The 21,685-nt window shown below is 41.2% G+C and overlaps 2 protein-coding genes across 8 annotated transcripts in view; one reads left to right on the top strand and one right to left on the bottom strand.

Annotated features, from left to right (window-relative positions):
* The window catches only part of FKBP1B (FKBP prolyl isomerase 1B), a 51,373-nt gene extending 29,691 nt beyond the window's left edge, over window positions 1-21,682 (bottom strand). For 3 of the 6 annotated variants that reach the window (XM_083730967.1, XM_083730971.1, XM_083730972.1), the window contains exons 1-2: window positions 21,497-21,627; window positions 20,455-20,568 (exon numbers count right to left, since the gene is read on the bottom strand). The gene's annotated coding sequence lies outside the window, so the exon portion shown is untranslated. Of the gene's footprint in view, window positions 1-20,454; window positions 20,569-21,158; window positions 21,293-21,496 lie in introns of those variants that run through there. The other 3 variants (XM_083730968.1, XM_083730970.1, XM_083730969.1) reach the window with 3 other exon arrangements.
* WDCP (WD repeat and coiled coil containing) lies at window positions 1,266-20,448 on the top strand. 2 transcript variants are annotated; one of them, XM_083730280.1, is made up of 3 exons: window positions 1,266-3,306; window positions 13,016-13,133; window positions 17,934-20,448. In XM_083730280.1, the coding sequence occupies exons 1-3, from the start codon at window positions 1,396-1,398 to the stop codon at window positions 18,098-18,100; spliced, it is 2,196 nt and encodes a 731-aa protein (XP_083586406.1). In that variant the 5' UTR covers window positions 1,266-1,395; the 3' UTR covers window positions 18,101-20,448. The 2 variants fall into 2 exon arrangements, with proteins under 2 accessions (XP_083586406.1, XP_083586405.1); XM_083730279.1 differs by having other exon boundaries at window positions 13,013-13,133.
* Window positions 21,683-21,685: the final 3 nt, after the last annotated feature.

The following is a 21,685-nucleotide window of genomic DNA, read 5'->3' as shown; positions in this document are numbered from 1 at the left end:
CCACAAGTAACTAAAACCATTCAAGTATTTTGTGAACAGGGAACTTTTGCAGACATGTCTGTTAAAAGGCTGCTTTAATTGTGCCTGTGAAACTGTCAGATGCGCCATCTGGTGGCTGCTTTTACTTTTGTGATTTGATTGTACTGCTCCAGCCAAAGATACAGAATTGATGTACAAGCCATAATGGTATCTCGGATGAAGTGCATTTCATTTGGAATTCCTTCTGCTCTGTTGTGGGAAAGAACAGCCTATCTGCTGCACTGGGTACCTTTTGTGTCAGTTAGTGGGTGGTTATTTTCAGCTCTACGATTCTATGAATCTATTATTCTAAATAAGGTCAGCAAGATGGGAGGCAGTTGAGGCAAGGGAGTAAAGTAAAACATGGACAAGAGATGAACTGCACTGCTTTGAGTTGGCTTCTGCAATATCTTATTCACAGCAAGAAAGAAATTCATTGCAAAGCCTTGCATCTTTTAATCATACAGTATTGTGAACATTTATTTATCATACTCCTAAATGCTGGGATTCAGCACTCAAATGTGTGAAATAAAACTAATAAAGATAACAGTGCTTCTGAGCATGTGCAGAGCACATTTCCTTCACCAGAAAGTAATCACAGGTAGCCCATAAGCATCTTTAATTACCATCAGTGCTTCAAGATAGTATTACTCAGGCTTGAGGCCCAGATTTTCTCTTTTTATGACCCTTTGGTTTGGATTACAGAATAAAATGAGAAAAGAGTAAAAGCAGAAGAAGAAAAGTCTGGAATCAATTGGTCTGCCACTCACAGAAACCAACACCTTATTTCTGTTGCTCTTGCTTTTGTTTCCTGTCACTCCCATTACTTGGTTGGAACTACTGCCAAAACTGAATACTACCCTTCTTTCCTTATACTTCAAGAATGTGATTAAATATTCTTAGTGTTCCCTTCAGGGGCTGTGAAAGAAAAAGTGTCAGGTCATTATTTCATGCTGCAGCTGCATTGCTTGCTAGTGCGTAAGAGCTTTCCTCCATTCAGTGAAGAGACCGTTATTCACTGAAGGTATTAAACTGCTATTTTAAAACACAGGCCCAGCCCTTAAAGAGTTAAAAATAGGCTTCCAAGAACATGTCATCTCAGAGAACAGTAATTAGCTAAACCTTATTAGATGTCACATGTGTATGTGAGAGACACACACAGAGAGAGCGCCTCCCCAGAAAAGAGTATAGTTAGAGCAACTTTGATGTAGATCTATACATCAGCAGAGCTACATCGCAGAAGACGCTTGAAAGAAAGGGCATTGCCATAGGGAAATCGGTCTTCGGCCAAGGAGCATTTGCTTTGTCAAGCTGTTCTGATGAATCCTGTGGAAAATCAACTTTGGAGCCAACCACATTAGCAAGGAGGGTTGAATAATGGAACTGGGGAAAGCGAAGCTGCTGAGAACAGGCCTTAATGCTTTGCACCAGGCCATACACCCAGTGCATGGGATTGCGTGGACAGATGGCAAGCAGGTGGCACTGACTGGCCTGCACTTTCACAACAAAGAACTGCGGTTTGGCGACTCAACGGTTATTGGTCAGTTTGAACACGTCCATGGACTTTACTGGAGCCCGTGTTACTCGTCTGACACGCCAGCCCTGCTAGCTGTTCAGCATAAGAAGCATGTCAGCGTTTGGCAACTGAGCCACGTTGCCTCGGAAAAGAATAAGCTCCTGGTTTCTCAGACCTGTGAAATTGGCGAGCCTTTCCAGTTGCTTCCTCAGGGATGTGTGTGGCACCCAAAGAGGGACGTTTTGTCTGTACTTACCAAAAGGGATGCTTCTGTTTTATATGCCGTTCGTTCAGACAACTCCAGGATTAAAGCAGATATCAAAAGCAGTGGTCTCATCCACTGTGCTTGCTGGACTAAGGATGGCCATCGCTTAGTCGTTGCTATAGGGAGCGCTCTTCACTCCTATATATGGGACGATGCCCAGAAAACATTAAACGCTTGCTCCTTTTGCCCAATATTTGACGTTGGAAGCTACATTTGTGCTATTGAAGCCACACTGGATTTTCAAATTGCTGTGGCTACCGAACTCCCCCTTGATAAGATTTGTGGCTTAAATGCAGGCATTACATTTGAATTGCCTGTAGGAACGGAAACGGGTTCTTTAACTTCGCAGTCTACACTGGTGCTTGGGGATGAGGAATACTCTATGGATCTGCGAAGGAAGTCTATAGATTCAGACAAATCAGTAGCCGTTGATTCAGTAGCTTCATCTTCCTCGGGCCCAGTTGATTTAACCCACATCCTTTCAAATCATCGGAGATCTGACCCCAGTCCTCTCATTCCTTTGAGAAGGAAGGATTACCCTTCAGGAACTGGCCAAGATTCGTCACACTTGATCTTAGTGACTTTTGAAGGAAAGGTAACCACAACCAGGAAAGTCAGCATTCCAGGAATTTTGGTCCCTGATATAATTGCTTTTGACCTTAGAGCTCAGATTGTGGCAATAGCTTCTAACACTTGTAACATTGTTTTGGTCTACTCAGTCACCTCATCCTGCATGCCCAACATTCAGCAAATCCAACTAGAGAAAAGCGAACGACCCAAGGGTCTGTCCTTTTTGACAGAGAAACTCTTACTAGTTCTGATAGGGAAGCAGAAGTTCACTGACCCCTCACTTATCCCATCATCTAATTCTGATAGATATATCATCCGACTGATGATCAAAGAATTAATATTTGAGGAAGAGCCATCAGCAAAATCTGATACCGCCCACAGTCTGCCATTCAGTTTTGAGTCCTCTGTGAACATTCCTGGGAAAAGAAAGTATTTTGAGAATCTTGCTGCAGAGGATCACATTGTAGGGCGGGAGCTCTTAATCCCAGGCAGAACGATTATTCAGTCACCTAGTGGCAGGAGACGAATGCTGGAAGAAGTGAAGAGCCCTAGTTATGAGCAAAGTTCATCATCTAGTGTGAGCGATTTTGATGAGAAAAGAGTCTTAGGTGACCCATCCATTGCACTGGAAACTTTGGATGCAGAACCAATTAATCGGTCAGTAGCCCTGTTTGGTCTTGGAACGCCTACCAGGTTTTCCAATAGATCAGTTTCTTCTAAAGTGATGCAAGAAACTTTGAATTCTCCTAAAAACAGCAGCTTGACTAATGAAAAAGGAGCCAGTCAAATATCCAGGAATTTGGAAAAATTGTGTGGCAGCTTCAATGACTTACAGTTGAGACTTCTGGAACTAGTAGATTTCACAAAAAATGGAAAGAGACTATCTGTAGCTTACCCCTCTTCTCAAGAACCACCTTTTGTTCACATCACCTACCAGGTAATTTATATACCATTCTCCAAAGTAGTTTGTTCTTAGAAACTTCATTACAGGATTTTGCTTAATTAGTAAGTTTCACATGAGCTTCATGCTGTGCTTGATTTAAATGGTGAAATGATAGTTATTAGGAGCAATGGTTATGTCTGATATTCTGCACAGGAAAATCCAGACCTGTGCTTCCTTTAATGTTCATCTTAATTGTCATTGATGTATTGTATATGTCCATTTGTTCTAAGTCATCTGTTTCCAAATCTTAAGGCATATTTTTTTACTATAAGCTATAACTAGCAGCTCTATATGTGGCTTTTGAAATGCTTTGAATCTTTTTAGAGAGAGAAGATATCAGACCAACTTCTGTAGTTAAGAATATATAAGCTTCAAAGGATCATGGGTCTCACAGCATAAAAGCATTCAGGAAATATGGGATATTAATATTTGATTACATAATGAAGCAATTTAAGAAAATCAAAATCTATGGATCAAGGTTCCTGTTTCCTCAACAGCAATTCTTTTTTCCTCCCTTGCTTTTTCATGAAATAATTGTCACTATTTTATTAATTTGATTGCTAGTCAATGTTGTAGTGTTTTGTGGTACAACACTAATGGCAACAAAAAATAGTCAATAATTTAGATGTGCTGCATTAAGCAAGCTGGAGCATAAAAACCATTATTTGTATTTCTTTAATAATTCAGAGTAACTTCCATTAATATATAAAATATAGTGTAGTAGCAAGGCAGATATCTATCTTCCTCCTTCCACTCTTTTCTAAGAAACTTCTGTAGAGTTGCTATTGGGTTTTTCCTAACAAATTTTATTATTATTATGAAGCAATAGTTAAAAAAAAAAAAAACAACTCTATGATATGAAGCTTGACTCTGCACTCTCTTATTCCGATGACCCAGGCAGAAAATTGTGGTGTGCTGAGGATTTTGGGGCTGCTTTTTGATTAGAGGTATAGCAGTGGAATTATTTTATGCTTTTTGTTTTGCTGTGAGTTAATTTTATCTAAACCAGTCCATCCAGAGCGTAAATGAGATATTTGCTCTGGGAGCTGCTGCTGCTGCTGCTTTCGCTGCCATTAATCCTCCCAACTCATGGTTGACTTTTCAACTACTGTTGTTGCCTTCCTCTTTCATTCCACCCCGATCCACCCACACAACCACTCCAGGGGTGCATTTTTCAGGCCTGGATAAGGTCACTTTGCCAGCCTTTAAGCACAGCTGCTTTTAAAGCAGAAGCTACTCAAAGAGTAGGGCTCTGTACCTGTCATGGGGGTGCCTTATTGCGGCCCCTCAAAAATATGCAGCTGGGGCCATGCCCCCCGGCTCCCCCCCCCCACTATGCCTCTGTTTCCCAGTGAGCAGGCTCAGCCTTGCACATAGAAGCCAAAAACCCACAAAACTTTTTTGAGGGGGCCAAACCCCCACAAAGTTGATGGGCATTCCCATTCAAATGGTGCGGGTGTGTGCACTGCGTCATGTGATTATGTAGAGTGGGGCTTACCTGGGCCCCCACAATATTTTATTTAAGTTGGCACCCCTGACCTTGCCACAGCTGTTAACTTTTCCTTTTTCTTGCAAGGAATCCTATTCGGAATAAGGGAATTTCCCTTAAGAAAAGGGAAAAGTTGACAGCTATGGACCTTGCACCTGGGATAGGTATAAATAGGAACCTAGATACATAAGGCTGGTCTGCACTGATGGCTCTTTGATGCAGATTGTCGTGTCAGTAATCTCTAACGTGCTTTCCCCACACTGAGTTGTGGGTTGTCTTTTGGCTCAAGTAACTTAAAAATAAATAAATGAATACATAGATGTAGTCTAATACAAATTAATGTTTTGCTGATGGTAAAAAAGGAGAGGCCTTGGGGAGCTCTAGGAGTCATGGTTGTACAAGAACCCCCTCTCTCTCTGACACAACTGTCCAAGTTAGTGGGGGTTCCTGAATGGGTTGGATGTGAACAAAAATTGTGGAGTGTGCCTGATAGTCAAGGAGGAGGGCTGAAGCAATGGCTGAAATGAAATGAAGGGAACTGCAATAAGTTTTTTCTCCAACCTAAAATACAGAAGCCTGCAATACAGATAATAATACTTAATGCTTTTTGATGAAGACTTGCAAAGTATGAGAATGCTCATTCATGGGGGGCCCTGAATGCAACAGATATGTATTTTTTTGTATGTAAATAGCAGCCAAGAATCTTGATTCTGCCTGACACAGTTCAGCAATTTTGTGGGAAGCAATATTGTGGGAGAGAAAGAGCTAAATTCCTGTTCTCTTCTACTAATGGTCCCAAGCCTGCTTTGAAGTGGTTGCATAGGTTAATTGCCTTCATGCAGTTCACATCCCTTCAAGTTTGGCTCTTAAAAGCAATATATATATATAGTGGGAGCATGCCGTTAGTCCAAATGGACTAGTATGTTCCCACGTGACATTAAACATCAGTAAGCCCACTACCACGTGCAGCTTCTAAGATGGGTTGCTGTGGAAGGGCTGCGTAAGTGCCCATCGATGCAGCAAAACCCTGTTGCCCACTGCTGACTACCTTGACCCTGTTAACCCACTCATCTCACTCCTTGATGGACCCTTGGGCATGCTTTGCAGGTGGGTTGGGTGGCAGTGCTTGGCTCCAATCCTGCCCCATGTTAACCACACTGCAATGGCCAACTCAAAGGCCCAGGTGAGTGACTAGTGTCAGAAGCATGAGTTGTCAAGGTCAGGCCATTCAGTAATCGGTTCTTCTGACCAGATTTTCCCCAAGCCGGAATGCACCAGAACTCAGTTCTGACACCTCTCAGGTGGGCGACATTGCCATTATAAGAGAACAAGGCACCTCTTTTTCTAGAAAAATAGCACTGCTTCTGACCATGCTGACTCCTTAGGGTAGACCTGCATATACAAGCAGTGGTGCGAATGTGAAACATATATGGCATATCTTCTGTACCAATACATCGCCTCCCAATGTCACATTCAAGAATCATTTTACATATTGTGCAGAATGATGACGATTGTGCTTGTTTACTGCAGGGAAGCATTAAAAAACATAACTTGCCCACTTGCTGCCCAATTTTCTTTCACTTAATTTAAGGTGTAATAGCAGTCACAATGGCCCCTGAATCAGATTGGGACTCTTTAAGGTGCGCACACAAACACACACACACATTTTCTGTTTTCCCAGTTAAAATACAGAAAGGGAGGGGGGAATGCTATTTGCCCTGCAGGACAGGATCTTACCCTTACCAGAAATTGTGCTTCAGCATTCTGCACTAACTCAGGTTTCTGGACCAACAAGGGAAGTCCCACATAGACTGTATTGCAGTAATCCAGTCTTGAAGTTACCAGTGTCTGGTCTGCAGTGGTCAAGCTATCCTGGTCCAGGAATGGCTGCAGCTGATAAAAGGTGCTTCTAGCCACCAAGACTACCTGATACGATGCTGCACTGGCCAAAAGCCAGGGCACATCATTCTGTACTAGCTGCAGTTTTTGAACCAGACTCAAGGGCAGCCCTACGTAGCATGCATTGCTATACTGCATTCTAAAGGTTACCAGTGGCTGCACCACTGTAGCCAAACTATCCCTGTCTGGGAACATACGTAGCTGGCATACCAGCTGAAGCTGGAAGAAAGCACTCTTTCACAAATCCAGCATTTCTCCCATCCTCCAAATAGTACCCACTCCCATTATGCAAGGTTCATTACAACTCCTCACCATTTCCCCTCTGCTTGACATTCGCCTCTAAGGTGACCTGCTGCTACCCTGAAGTTTTATCGTGAAAGAGCTACCATCTAGGTAGCTTACGCTCTTCTCGACTGCAGGAAACGCTGTGCACCTCACAAGGACAGAGACTGCAAACAAACTGGGCAATTGTGATGGTGGCTGGATCTCCTCTCCTGAATACCCTCAGAGAGCAATTCCCACTCACAACATTTTGCAGTCTCCTTAGAAATAAAGCAATATTTTTACAAACATATTCTTTTAACCAAAGCATCTGAATGAAAATAGCTAACTATTTTGTGAAAAATTGTTTCCTACTATCCTCTACGGACCTTAGCAGCCTCCTCCCCAATCTGCAATCCTAGGATAAATAGGCTGGCCTGCCTTGTTCCTGCAATGTTAAGGGTTGTTGAAGCTATGTGTGCAATCACTATAGAAATCTTTATTCTCATTGTGCAGTTCAGTTAACATGGAAGTATAGTCCTCTCCCACACCTTGTATCTAAGCCTGAAACATAGGAAGCAAACTTAGATAGAGTCAGCACTGGGCTATGTAGCTCAGAGTTTTTCAACTAGAATATATTAATATATAAAAGTAAGAAAATTTGCATATGGAAGGTGAGAAGTTCATACATAGCTTATGTGATCCTTGCATCATCAGAGGTGCACAGTGGTTTGGCACTAAAGTGGTACCTCGGGTTACATACGCTTCAGGTTACATATGCTTCAGGTTAAGAACTTTGCTTCAGGATGAGAACAGAAATTGTGCTCCGGCAGCGCGGTAGCAGCTGGAGGCCCCATTAGCTAAAGTGGTGCTTCAGGTTAAGAACAGTTTCAGGTTAAGAACAGACCTCCAGAATGAATTAAGTTCTTAACCCAAGGTACCACTGTATTTTGAAAATTCAAATAAAATCCTTTACTTACTTATAGACATGTATAATACAAGATGATACAAAAGAATCAGGGGAGGGAATCAGAGGTGAAGCAACCTGCTCCGGTACTGGATCTGAGACCTTTTGCATGCAAAGCATGTGCTCTGTTGCTAAGCTGTGGCCATTCCCAAAGGATGTGGGGAATCAGAACTGGACACAAAATGTAGTGCAAACCAGTGCTACTCAAAGTAGTGGTCCGTGGACCGGCACCAGTCCGCAGGCTATTGGCTGCTGGTCCCTGGTGAATACACCACAGCCTGGGTAGGATGTTTCAGGGACCAAATAAGGTACTGATCCCTGGTACATTGGGATGGGGTGGGGGGAATTGCTGGTTCACAACATCAAATAGCTTGAGAAGCACTGGTGCAAACAACACATGCTAAACACAACAATAACCACAGAGGTCCAAGCAAAAAGTGCAAGCACACAATTCAGACTGCACATTATGTTAGCCTGATTACTGCTTCTTCCTTACAGTGGACCCAGCCACAGGATGGGGGGATCTATAGCAGAGGAGTGCTTAACCACCCTTGCTGGTGCACCCTCATTTCATGCTTTGCTGTGTCTTGTAGAGTGCAAGGCTTTCTTTAGGGAAATAAACAAAAATCAGTGTGTGTGATGAATTAATTTAGAAGAAGAAGAAACAGTTGTGGTTTGGACAAAGTTGACAGAGTTGGGAATAAGTGTGTATGCCATGAGCAACTGAGGGAAATTATTGTAATAATGCACATCTCTAAGTCGGTAAGGAAGAAGATATTTGGTGTAAACAGCTATTACAATGTCCTATTTAAGAGACACCGAGGAGCTGAAGACGTTTAATGTACAGCATCGAACCCTCTTCTTGCTGGCAGTGATCATTTTCTCCATCAACAGTAAATGAAGCAGAATAGGAAGGTAAATTTAGGGAAGCGTGTTAAATGTACACAATAAAGTTGAGAAAGATAAGAGGCAAACTTGTGATAAACAGTGAGAGGGTAGAGGACAGAGAGGAAGGAGAGACTGGAGAAGTCAATAAACTTAGCCAAGGAGCAGGTGAATCATCACAGAGGTCATCTTTAATAAATCCACAAACCATTCTTATAATCGGGAAGGCAATTTTGAACTAGATTGAAAACATAAAAGGAGTCGTGAAAACTGATGAAAGATGAGGGCGATATGGCTCAGCTTTATAGTGTGATAGACTAGTCAGACAGTTTTGAAAGCAAGATTTAAAAAGCCTGTTAAGAAGTGGAAATGCAGTAGTCAAAACAGGGGATTAATGCTTGGAGGCATTAAAGCCCAAGAGGACGGGGTGAAGAAAGGGCACGTTCTAATAACGTTCTGATGAGGCTGAGAACCCACAAATAGAAATTCTGAATGAAAAACTGTACTGTGTATTTCGAAATTAGAAGCACAGACTTCTTACTTCTGTGAAGGCCCTGGTTACTAATTCTATTATGTTCTATAAAAGTTCCTTCCTCTCTAGCTGGTAACCTGATTAATCATTCAACTAGACTCTCTTCAGGGGATAATAGTGTTCTGTTTGGTAAAGATCCCCATTACTGTGATTTATGGTGTTGATAGCTTGCTAACTTTTGCAAATGAGGGAAGAGTCTTGTCTTTGAAGCTAAACAAGTAGAGTGAAGCAGGAGAGATCTTTAAAGAACGTTACAGTGGGTAGATTTGGGGGGGGGGGCAGGAGGTAGCCGAGGGGGCCGCCCAGTGCAGCTGAGACCTGACACACATGGTGGTGGCACCAGTCATAGTGCAAGAAACCTGTGGCGAGCCGTGCCAAGGCACCGAAAGGGGCGGGAAGCAAGAGGGTGCTTCACCCCAACAGAGGAAGGCCTGACCAGATGCCTGCTCTCCATGCGCAACCCATCCAGCCACCCAGGGGCCGTGCATGCTGCACACACTGTGCAATACCAGACCAGAAAAGGGAACAACCTCCCTCCCAGTCTCATGGCACCTTCGGGACTTCTGCAGCCCAGCTGTGCCTGGGCCAACAGCCCCTGCTGCCCGCCCCCCACCCCCACCCCATGCTACGACACCAATTATATCTATTTGCCAAGCATTTTCTGATCAGTTATAGTCTTGTCTGCTGTATCTGTACATTGCATTTTGTTTAATGTGGTTTGGTTGAATTGTTTCATATTGATATTGTATACCACCATGATATTTTCTTTTGAAAGAAAAGTGGTATAAAAATATTTTTATAAAAATAATGATAAAATTGCATAGGATATGATAGAAATGGCATACTTTTTTCGCAAGTGAACTCCAAAGTGGTTACTTTTACTCTTGTTATTCAAGAGGTTATGTTGATATAAAAAGGAAGTGAGGAGGATAAATTTACGGTGCCACACATAATACCCATTCCACATTTGTAAGATCAACCTTTTAGTGTTGCAGCACTGACACTTTGGAATTTCCATCCATTTTAACATCAGGAAATGCCATCGCTGTACTCTTTTTGGTCACTGCTAAGAACATTTTTGTTTAACCAAGCCTACCCAGATATGTTGATTTGTATTTTTATCTTTTTTCAGTTGTCGCTTATCTGAATTTCTTTAAATGTTTTAAATAGTTGCTTCTAACTGTGTTTACTGATAATTTTATTATTTTATTCTTTTTGTAAACTGCTTTGAGGTTTTTTAGTCAAACAGTGTATAAATTTTATGAAATAAATAAATAATAAAAAGTGTACTATCATAAGTAAGAAAACACAGTATTACTGAAATCTAATAGTGACTCTGAGTGATTGTAGTGATGGTATATCAATATATCCTTTGATTGCTCATTCTTGATGGCTTGTGCTCCTCAGGCTATTGGGGCAGTCATACATGATCCCGCTGTCAACAGCATTTTCACCAGCAAAGGTTATTTCTTTCTTTAGAGCATTTGTGCTCTTTGTCCAAAGTCTCCCAGAGCAGCTTACATACAACAAAAACAAGACAGTCCCTACCTGCAGGCTTGGGGGAGGGGGGAAAGCTAACACACAAGTGGAAAGTAGCGCTGCCATACGTCCGGATTTCCCCAGACATTAGTAGGTTTTCAAAGGAGGCACTGACATCCAGGGGGATTTTCAAAAGGTGGAGCTTTGTCCTGGATCTTAGGCAGATCAACTGAAAAATCATGTGGGGTCTTCCTAAAAAAACAAAACACCACTCAACAACTTTCAGGGTGTCCTGGTTTTTACTTTTTGAAACATGGCAACCCTGGGGGAAAGGGAGAGAAGAGGAAAATCAAAATTCAGTCACCCCATTTCAAATACAACCAACCTCTTTTAATCAGTTGCTTTTGGTAACTTAAACAACATTTTGCGTGTTAAGAAAGCCCAAGCATAATAAATATTGTGTACATAGGGAAGGAACCTGAGATCAAAAGCCTATCCTTCATTGGATGCTGGTTTTTCATGTGGGAATACGCCATTATGTTGTTACCCTTACCAACAGCTTCACCACCTCATCAGAAGCTGCCTTTATGCTTCTGCAAACAGAATCCAAATCTTTACTAGTAGCCCAGACTGAAACCTTAACCACATACTATACATTCTGAATAGAAATATTGTAAAGGAAAGGGGAGGTAGGCACCATGAATGGTTGAAGATTTTACTTTCTGTGAGAGGATGTGACAGGTAATAACACATTACCTTAGCACAGATTCTCATTTTTTCTTACGTAATGGACTGTGCATTTATAGAGGAGGAAAACCCCATTGTACAAAGGAGCATTCAACCATGCGAGACCCTACCTGCTTATGAAGTAGTATAACCAGACACAGATTTACCACATTTTCCTGCTGTTTGTGAGAACTAGACCACTGTGATGCTGTATGCTGTATATCAGAAAATATAAAAATGGCCTTTAACTGAAAGCAAATGCACATAAGAGGAGGGTGCTTATAGGATTTTGCATGGTGCATAGGTGCCCATTGATGCAGCAAAACTATCTAAGACGCTGACAGAGCAAGTGAACCTGAGAAGAAACCAGCATCTGTGCACTAAAGGAGATTAGGAGACATTTATTTGTACTGAAGGTTAATTAAGATGAGGAACAGATTACTAAAAACAGAAACAGAAGATGCAGCTGTGAGTCTGCTGAAAGGGAATGTTGGTATAAGTTTTCAGTATCAGAATGTAAACACTGCAGAACCACAGCAGAATGAGATCTATATTACTTTGATGGTCCTGATTATTTTCCCGTTAAAATGCCTGTGACACTGCATTTTATTTCTTGTTTAATATGTGGAGGACTAAATAGGATGTTGATGTGATTTACGGTTGGTGCTAAATTGAGAAGTGTTACAAACAAATACCAATTACTTAGTGGTGAGGGAATAGGATGAGCCCTGGATTGGTTAGGAAGTAATGGAGTGAACTCTAAACAGTGTGATCCTCACCACTTTTACTGAGAATCATAGCATGTTGACTGGGGACTACCTTGTGTCTTTAATGCTGAAGCCAAAATGAGTAAAGAAAGGAGGGGAAGATTTAATAACAAAACCATTCTCTTTATTTCCAAGCAGGAATGTGTGGGGTGTTAGGGAAGGGGAAGTACTTCTGGTGGAGAATAGGTCATGCTACTTCTGGAGTACTTTACCCACCCTGCCCTCAGCTCTCACCTGTGGCTCCTGGAAGCTGTCAGTATGCAACAGTGGCAACACCGCAGAAATTACTTTGTCTGGCTAAACCAGGTGAGGAGGGTAGCCAATAGGTTTCAAACCCTCCACACTACTGGCCCAGAACATCACTACATTTACACACATGCTCTTGAAGTCACCATCTCTAGCCTGAGATGACTGAGCCAACAGCATTCAGAGACTCACAACAACATCTGAGTGGTCCTAGCAGGGTTGTAGCCCCATACTTTGGGAAATCGTGAACCTTTCATATATATTTTTTAAGAAGTCTCTTACAAACAAGTTGTTTTTGTGCTGTCCCCACCCCCTACTTTTGGGCGTGTGAAAATATGGAAAGCAGAATTCATGAAAATTGCTGATTCATAGGACTAATTAACAATAATTAATGTAAATGTGACCAGTATTCTAACAAGATATTTATCTCTATGTTTATGTGCCTGAAGAAGCATTTTTCGAACGGAGCTATAGCTGAAGAAACAAGAACTGTTCTCCTGTGTGATGGCAAGGTTCATCTGAATTTAGTCCAACGACTTTTTGATCTGCCTATTGTTGAAATGAAACATGGTAAGTTCTCTATTACTATAATAATAATAATTTTATTATTTATACCCCACCCATCTGGCTGGGTTGCCCCAGCCACTCTCTCTCTCTCTCTCTCTCTCTCTCTCTCTCTTAAAAAATGCAAGTGTTTATTATAGTAGGTAGTACTTTTGGGGAACATAAGTTGTGCTATTAAGGGATTGTTTTACATGTAAATCCTCCAATGTGATGGAAGTTTAACTGAGTTCTATTCCCTTTCCTGGCAAGCTTATTCTCCTGAGTGAATCTCAACACTTGCCTGACCAAGCCCTACTCAGTTGGTTCACAGGTATCATGACCTATATCTACAATAGATGGTCAGTTTAATCCTCATGTTTTTTCAGCAGAATGTTGTTTCTACCATTGATAGAGACCTTCTTGTTTTGTCTCAATGTCTGTCCTTAGTCATATATTAGTTGACTATGTCCAGAAATATGCTACATATTAGTAGGCTTCCCTTCTTGCAGCAGAGCACCCAATCAAGCTACTAATTCTCACCTGGGTCTAAAGTCATGTAGCATAAATGGGGAAATTTAATATTTAGCATGATTGTTCAGCAATCCCACAACCAAAGCAGGCTGGTGGCTGCCTTTGCTTACTGGATTAAGTAAATCGAAAAACAAAACTCATAGGAAAGATTTCCTAACAGGTTTGCTGACAATTGAATGCCTTTCTCTATCAGATACAGACACCATATACTCAGTGATTAGTTTAATCTATGCTGAGAACAGAAGGAGCTCACCAACATAATCTTCCAAACTCCCACCTTTGATTTACTTGTGAAGGTAGGGAGCAGTCAGGAAAAGAAAGATCTTTATACATGGCTTCTTTGTTCATGCCTCTATGTATTCAATGATTTAACAACTTCAGCAGCAGCTCAATCATTTTCAGCCTATAATGTTTTCTGCAAGTAGCTTTATCATATACTGTAAATATATACACAATACATTGAGGACACAGGGATTGTCCACACTTTTGCTTGTTCCATACCTAGAATGGGTCTGAGCGGTTTTCTACGTGCCCAATGCTTTCTAGCATGGGTCCAAGCAGTTTTGCCTTTGCACTACCACTTTCCCCCAGGAAACCCACTGTTTAGCATTAAATTGGAACAAATGGCAATCCACAGATAAATTTATAGCTGTTTGTTCCAAATCAGCACTAAAGATCGTGAAAGAGGTGGGGCAAATGGAGGTGTGGAAAACCCATGAGCACAGCGGGGGGGGGCAGCTGCTCCCCAATCAAGTAAATAAATAAGAATACTTGACTGACCAACTGTGTCACAAAATAACTCAGCCCTGCACCCCCCCTAAAATAAATCCTGGCTATGCCAATGGATAACCCCCAAGAGAGAAAAGACAGAAAGAGGAGAAAGTGTAACTGAATGGTAGGGCATATATGAAGGGGTTCACATCACTAGTTTTTGCTACATTCTTTATTTATTTAGTATACTCAAGAGATACAGTAAAATTACCCACTCTCAGAGGAGCCTGCCCTTTCTGTCTTGGAATGAGTTGTTGCTCTTGGCTTACCTCCTATGAAGTCATGAAGCATCATGCTTACAATAGTAATAAGCATTGGACAAAAACATTCTCTCAGGCGTTTGGCTAATTATACAATCTATGTGCCCTTTAAACTGTATGTGGGGTTTTTGTTTTGTTTGTTACTATGTTATGTATTTTCGTGTTTTTATATCACAAACCACCCTGCGATCCTCAGTGGGCAGTATAGAAATCTAAATAACAACAACAACAACAACAACAACAACAACAACAACAACAACAACGTGAAGGGAAACATAGGGGCAGACACTTTTAAGATTAGGTAACTTTTGAGTGTTTTCATAGCTTTGATTTTTGAATGCAAGTGAGAGTCCAACTTTAATTAAGAAAAAATATGTATCTTTAGGAAACACTGCCCAAGTCCCATACAAAACACAATGTGAAGTTGAACATATCATTTTGAATGTAGTTGAATGTAGAATTTTAATTCATTAAGGAAAACTGTTGTTTCCTCCTTTTTAAAGAGTTATGTGAGCACTCAATCACCCATACTTTCATATACTATGGCTTAGATCAGGCATAGGCAAACTCAGCCCTCCAGATGTTTCAGGACTACAACTCCCACCATCCCTAGCTAACAGGACCAGTGGTCAGGGATGATGGGAGTTGTAGTCCCAAAACATCTGGAGGGCCAGGTTTGGCTATGCCTGGCTTAGATAGTAAGATTAACTTTCATTCAACTTTATTTACCCTATAACAAGCCTCTCTGAAGGAGAAGGGCTGTTCTTAACAATGTTGAGAGTGGCAGGGTTGCTGGAGGAGTGGAATTGCCCCACACTGCGCAAAACCTGGTAAAAGCCACAGTTGTCCAACTCGGACAACTAATAAATCTGGCTTATACTCTGAAATAAAAAATAATTATTGATATTATATTCTTATTAGGCCAACCATGTTTAGAAATTACTAAAGCTTTTAACCCTTCAGTCATATCCTCGTCTATCCAGATATACTTCAATTTACAATCTAGATTTGTTAAATGCTTTCTCCCTGCTAAATGAATTCTGTACATGCCATCTCAGAAGGCAGCTGTACTCAGTTCAATAGGACTTACTCCCAGGAAAAGGTATATAGGTTTGTTTTTCTCTAATAAGTTTAGAAAAAACACGGTTTACTCTCAAGTAAGTTGACTACATTGCAGGCATAATAACATTTATCTGTACCCATTGCAGAGTGTTAAATAAACTATTTTGGAAGTAACCCCCCCCCCCATGTTTTATATATAAGGTTAGCGATGTAATTGCGTAGGTTTACATGACACACACAAACACCCAAGCACAGGGTAGTTTATAGAATCAAAAGTCTGTCCAGAATTAGAAAGAAAGCATTAACTGCAAAAGATTAAAAGTTCATGCTTGGTAACAGTAATCTTCTTATGACGCGACAGACAACACGAAACAGCAAAGCAACATGTGTAGGTGTTTAATTAATAGATTTAATAAAAAGAACTTTCTGTACTTTCAGATACAGTATTATAAGGAAACAACACATTTGTTTTGCTTTAATTGATCAAATTGGAGTGCACAATTTATTATTTCCCACCAAACCTTATTGGGTACAAGATACCATCATCTATAAAAGGTAGCTGTTCTGATTATAGGCATGCACATTAAAAACACACCTGCTCTTGGTAGAAATTAAAGCTAATGAAGTTCTAAAACACAATTGTATTAGCTCCTTTGTTTTAAATTCAGAAATTAACTTGAACTGTGAATTGGATAGATTTGACCCGTGAATAAAGCAGATCAATTGGCCTGGTTTGCATGTTATGGTAAGCCATGGTCTGAAACAAACAATGTCTTAGGGCTCACCCACACTTGTCCTGCCATTTTCCTCTGGGAAACCCACTCTCTACAGCTGAATCAGAGCAAACGTCTATAGGGTTTTCCATGGATTGACATTTGCTCTGATTCAGTGGTAAAGAGCAGGTTTTCTCAGGGAAAGCAGTGAGGCAAATGGAAAGCCATGCACAAAAAGCACCGGACAAGCAGAAAACCTCTCTGGCCCTTGCTATTTAGGAGTGGGACAAGCAAAGTGTAGACGAGCCCTTATTACCGTGACAATGTGCTGGTGCAAACACTTCAATTTTTGCCCACTCAGGTGCTCCCTTTGGAAAGCCAGGAGTACAAAAATAATAGCAATGCCCTAGCATTACATGCAAAGCAGCACTCATTGTTTGTTTATCTCCAAACAAACCACAGGTGACAGCCAAAGTTTGTTCTTGAATTACCTGTACATAATGATGATTTCACATGCAGCAGTTTCTCTAAACACAACTTGACTTCACATGCAATTCCACATGCCAAAGAGGTTTCTGAGAGTTTAACTTGAGAAAGTGTACAAGGAGCCTTTGAACAGACTTATGAGTTCAATCTGCCCCGCACAAACACACCAATTCTCCATGCAAAGCTAGTGGAACAAAGAGGGTAAAATATACATGTTCAATATTTTTACTAGGAAATCATCCTTGAATCTAAAATTTTTTAGTTAATCCTAGTAAAGGTAAAGGGACCCCTGACCATTAGGTGCAGTTGTGACCAACTCTGGGGTTGCGGCGCTCATCTCGCTTTATTGGCCGAGGGAGCGCGCGTACAGCTTCCGGGTCATGTGGCCAGCATGACTAAGCCGCTTCTGGCGAACCAGCGCAACGCACGGAAACGCCATTTACCTTCCTGCCGGAGCGGTACCTGTTTATCTACTTGCACAACGTGCTTTCGAACTGCTAGGTTGGCAGGCGCAGGGACCAAGCAACGGGAGCTCACCCGTCACAGGGATTCAAATCGCCAACCTTCTGATCGGCAAGTCCTAGGCTCTGTAGTTTAACCCACAGCGCCACCCGCGTCCCTAGAAAAGTCTTAAAAAACATAATAAACTGGTGCTTCATTGTCAGTTTTTCCCAGGCCCTTGGTGTACACATTTTCCGATTATGAGGTTTAGTTGTTCCTTCTCCTGCCCTCTTCCCCATTACCATGCCAGAACAATTGGAGCCAAATGAAAATACCAAAAAGGGGGGGGGGGTAGTGATAAATGGTTTGTCCATCTTGGTTCAAAACCTACATCAGCATGGTAACCCATTAAGCTTGCTTTGCAACACTGTAGGAAGAAGAACCTATGAAAAAGACATGAACAAAGCATGAATTTAGGGTGAATGCTAACATTTACGTAGGCAATTGCATTCCCAACATAATATATATACACACACTGATGCTTTCCTTTCCTTTCCCTTTAGGTTCTTCTTGGATTGTTCTTACTGCAGATGGTGAAGGTTTTATACCATTAACATTTAAGGCAAAGCAAGAGATCATCGTAAGGGAAGGGAGTGATAGTTTGGAAGCCTGTGGAAGTCACTCCTTCAAAAGAAACATTTCTTCGCAACCACCGAGCAGTGTGACATAATGAGGCAAACCAAAAAAAGATGTTCTTCAACATAAATAACTGCATGAGTAGAAAATGATCAGCAGGACTTTTGACTGCATTTTAAACTATAACTCATGTGGCTTGTGTTCCATGGTAGCTAGTCCTCCTCACAGTAATCTACTGGATCAGATCTAGTATGTCATGTCTGTATCCACTGAGGCTACAGACTGAGATTCCTGGCACTGAAAAGGAGAATACTGAACTAAAAGTAATGTCACGACAATGGGTAAATATTGCCATATTCAGATTTGGTATATATTCTGTGCATGAAAAGTTAGCATTAATGAAGTTCATGTTTGCTAAAGAAAGGCTAAGTTTGGTTGGCTGACTAATTGGCCCTAAGGATTCTGGGTGTGTGAAAAACATGCATTAGTTTGGAGTCTATACAATGCCAAGATACTGGTGCAGAATGGTTTGGTCTGTTTTAATTTTTCATGTGGCAAAGCTTCTCCCTAGATTATACTAAAGAACACCAAGAAACAACAAAGCGAAGAAGAAAATACAATGCTGTGTTTACTAACTTCCAGTGAGTACAACTCATTCACAGGAAATGCCCATTGGCAGAAAGAAATGGAAGCAGATTTCACCAATATCCCCTTGCCACAGCAGCCTCCTGTGCCCTCTGTGGTGTAGTGGCTAGAGCGCTGGACTAGGACCTAGGAAAACCAGGGATCAAATATCCACTTAGCCATGAACCTACCTGGTTGCCCTTGAACCAATCACTGTTTCTGACCTAGAAGAAACCTGAGCACCTTTGAGGAAAGGTGGGATATAATGGTAACATTAAAAAATTGTGGGACCTTCTGACATACAGGCGGCAATTTGGGCTGCAGAGGAAAAGGAGAACTGGCAAAAAACCTCCCCCTTTGGCCTGTTAGTTCTGCTCTAGGCAACTCTAGATCCAGTCCATATGTGTTTATTTTGCCACAAATGCAGTGAGATTGACACATGTGCATTTATTATACATGACATAACAAAATGTATGTGTTCTACCTTTTCCTACATGAAACCGAATTATGAAGCAATTATTAGACTGTACAGTGTTAATTAATTAATTATTTTTTTACACAATGCATAATGGTTTCTGTAAACCTTTTCTTTATTCCTGACAACCGCATTCATACAGTCTACACATACGATGAAACTCATATGGCAGAATATAAATTATTGCTGAGAATCTTCTTCCGGTTCTTATTCTAGCATTTCAAGTTTCTCCCATATGTAAGACTAACTGGCCTATATTTCCACTCTGTCTATGAGCCAAACTGAATGTGACATGGAAGATCTCCTTTGATACTTGTATGCTTTTCCACTTGAGACAAATCAATGCTTTGAGTGATTTAAATTAGTAAAATGATGTGTGGAGAAGGATTAAAAAGTAAAACCCTTCTCCTAGCACCACAACCACAGTCCAAACTGGCGCGAGGGTGGGATTTACTGCTTTTAATTAGGAAAAAAGATGGAATATCCTATTATCATCTCTCTTACATTGCATCTAGTTTGGCTCTTAGTCTAAACTAATATCCCCCCCAACAGATGGGGGGGAGGAATATTTTCTCCAGGGTTCAGTACAAAGGTATGCTTACATTACAAGCTTAAATTGGTTTCAGTGACAAGCTTCCCTCCCCAGAACATTGGAAATTGTAGTTCTGTGTTGCTGTGAAGGCTGCCACAGAATGTCTGAACCCTTGGAAGAACATTTCTAGAGTTCTGTGGCCAAAGTAAGGACAGCTAAAAGCAATCAACCAATTTCTTTCTACCTGTAGCATTATACTGTAAAACAAGAATTCTGTGGATCTTGAAATTAAAAAGAAGTTAACTTTAGATTATTATTTTTTCCAAAGCTTCTATTTTTGGACTTTTGATATGAAGGCAACTTGCTTTCGATTACTGAAGATGAGGCGCAAAGGTGGCACTACCAGCCTGATTATGAAGGAACTGCCATAATTTATGAGAGACTTTACATATATTGTGCAATGTGACATTCGCTAGCATATATATATATTTTCTCTACTTGTATTATATTTACATAGTTAAAACAGAATTTTCAAGAAGTAATGCTGCATCTGTGCCAGCAAATATATATATTTTTATAAACACGAGAGATGTATCGACAGACAAATATGAAGATTATTAAATGTGTCTAATTCATGCCATGGAGTTATTATGCTCGTTATTTGGAAGGAGGGACTTACTCATTTCCTTAAGTAGTGGATTGCTGCTTTTAAAAATATGATCCAGTATATACCTGTGATGGTTCATCCATATAGTTTGGGATACATATAGGGGAAGAAACTAGCCCTTTCTCCTTTAACTGTAATTCTAAGTCTTACCTCTTCTCCCTCATTGTGGCTTATTCAATATTTGCTCAGAATACTGTCCTTCCTTCCGCCACCATGTCTTTGCTCCACCGCAAGGCTCCAAGAGTCCTTGGAATAAGGCTGTACCTTTTCACAAAACAAAAATGACAGGGGGTTTCATTCTGACATTGATTTTATATTATTTCTAATCATTTCTAAACAGGGAGAGATGTGTTTAGTCTTTTGCCGCAAGAGCAAGAGTCCTGCAGCCCCTTAAAGACTAGCAAATATCTTATGACATAAAATGTTCACCATCAGATTATCCCCTTGTTACAGGTAACACAACATACATGGTAATTATGAAAATGTATACATGGTACATGTGTGAAAAGAGCTCAGAAGTACTGAAAAAGCACAGACAGCAATAAACCAGGGGGATTCATAAACGCACAGGGAAAGTCAATTCATCTGAACCCGATCTTAATAATAGTAAAAAGGTGACAGGAGACCTTCATGGCTTACCAAAAAGGGGGCCTAGACAAACAGGAAAAACACCCAGAGCTCCTCCATTTAAAAACCTCCCAGAGACCCAAGGACTGCACATATGTGTCTTCTTATTTGCTGTAGACTTGTTTATTAAATTCAGCGGTTGCTTTTTACCAGGACAAGTGTTTCAGAGGCAGAGCTACCTACACATGTAACCTGCTATTTCTATGAAGAGGTTGGGTTATACTCACAGCAACTTTACGCGCTAGGACGGAGACTAGCGGCCTGCGTGCCATGTGCATATAAAGTCCAAGACGCCCCCCCCCCCCCGACCCAGAAGCGTGGGAACTGTGGTGTGTTAAGTAAGGATATTGGGAACTGTAGCTCTGGAAGGGGGTGAACTATAGCTTCTGACATTCTTGGTAGTGGTGGTGAGTGCTTGGTGCGTGTGGGCAACCTCAGCCTGGCGCGCTTCGTGGCCGAATGGGCGTTTGAGGCAGGCTTTCAAGCCGTGGTCGCCTGTGAGGGGAAAAGCCAGTACATATATATACGTATGTATATGCACCTAATGGTCAGGGGGTCCCTTTACCTTAATATGTATGTGAGTATACACACAGAGCACTTGTTTTTATTGTCAGGCACATAAAATGTATTGAGAAGCTTACGAGCTCCTAATGAACAAACTGGAGAAGGTTGCCTCATAACGGCCAACTGAAGCCCAGAGGACGAGGCGGGACCAGCGCGTCTCCTGGCCCCGCCTCCCTGTCAGAAATGCTCC

This window comes from Podarcis gaigeae, assembly GCF_964106915.1.
Source record: "Podarcis gaigeae genome assembly, chromosome: 3".
NCBI lineage: Eukaryota > Metazoa > Chordata > Lepidosauria > Squamata > Lacertidae > Podarcis > Podarcis gaigeae.
The sequence above is the reverse complement of the archived record's forward strand: the minus strand, read 5'-3'. Positions and strand labels throughout refer to the sequence as shown.

Bases quoted from the DNA above. Each gene is read 5' to 3' on its own strand.
- WDCP (XM_083730279.1), top strand. From the start codon at position 1,396: ATGGAACTGGGGAAAGCGAAGCTGCTGAGAACAGGCCTTAATGCTTTG. The intron at 3,307-13,012 runs GTAATTTATATA...ATGTGCCTGAAG, and splicing joins TTGTTCACATCACCTACCAG to AAGCATTTTTCGAACGGAGC. The intron at 13,134-17,933 runs GTAAGTTCTCTA...CTTTCCCTTTAG, and splicing joins TATTGTTGAAATGAAACATG to GTTCTTCTTGGATTGTTCTT.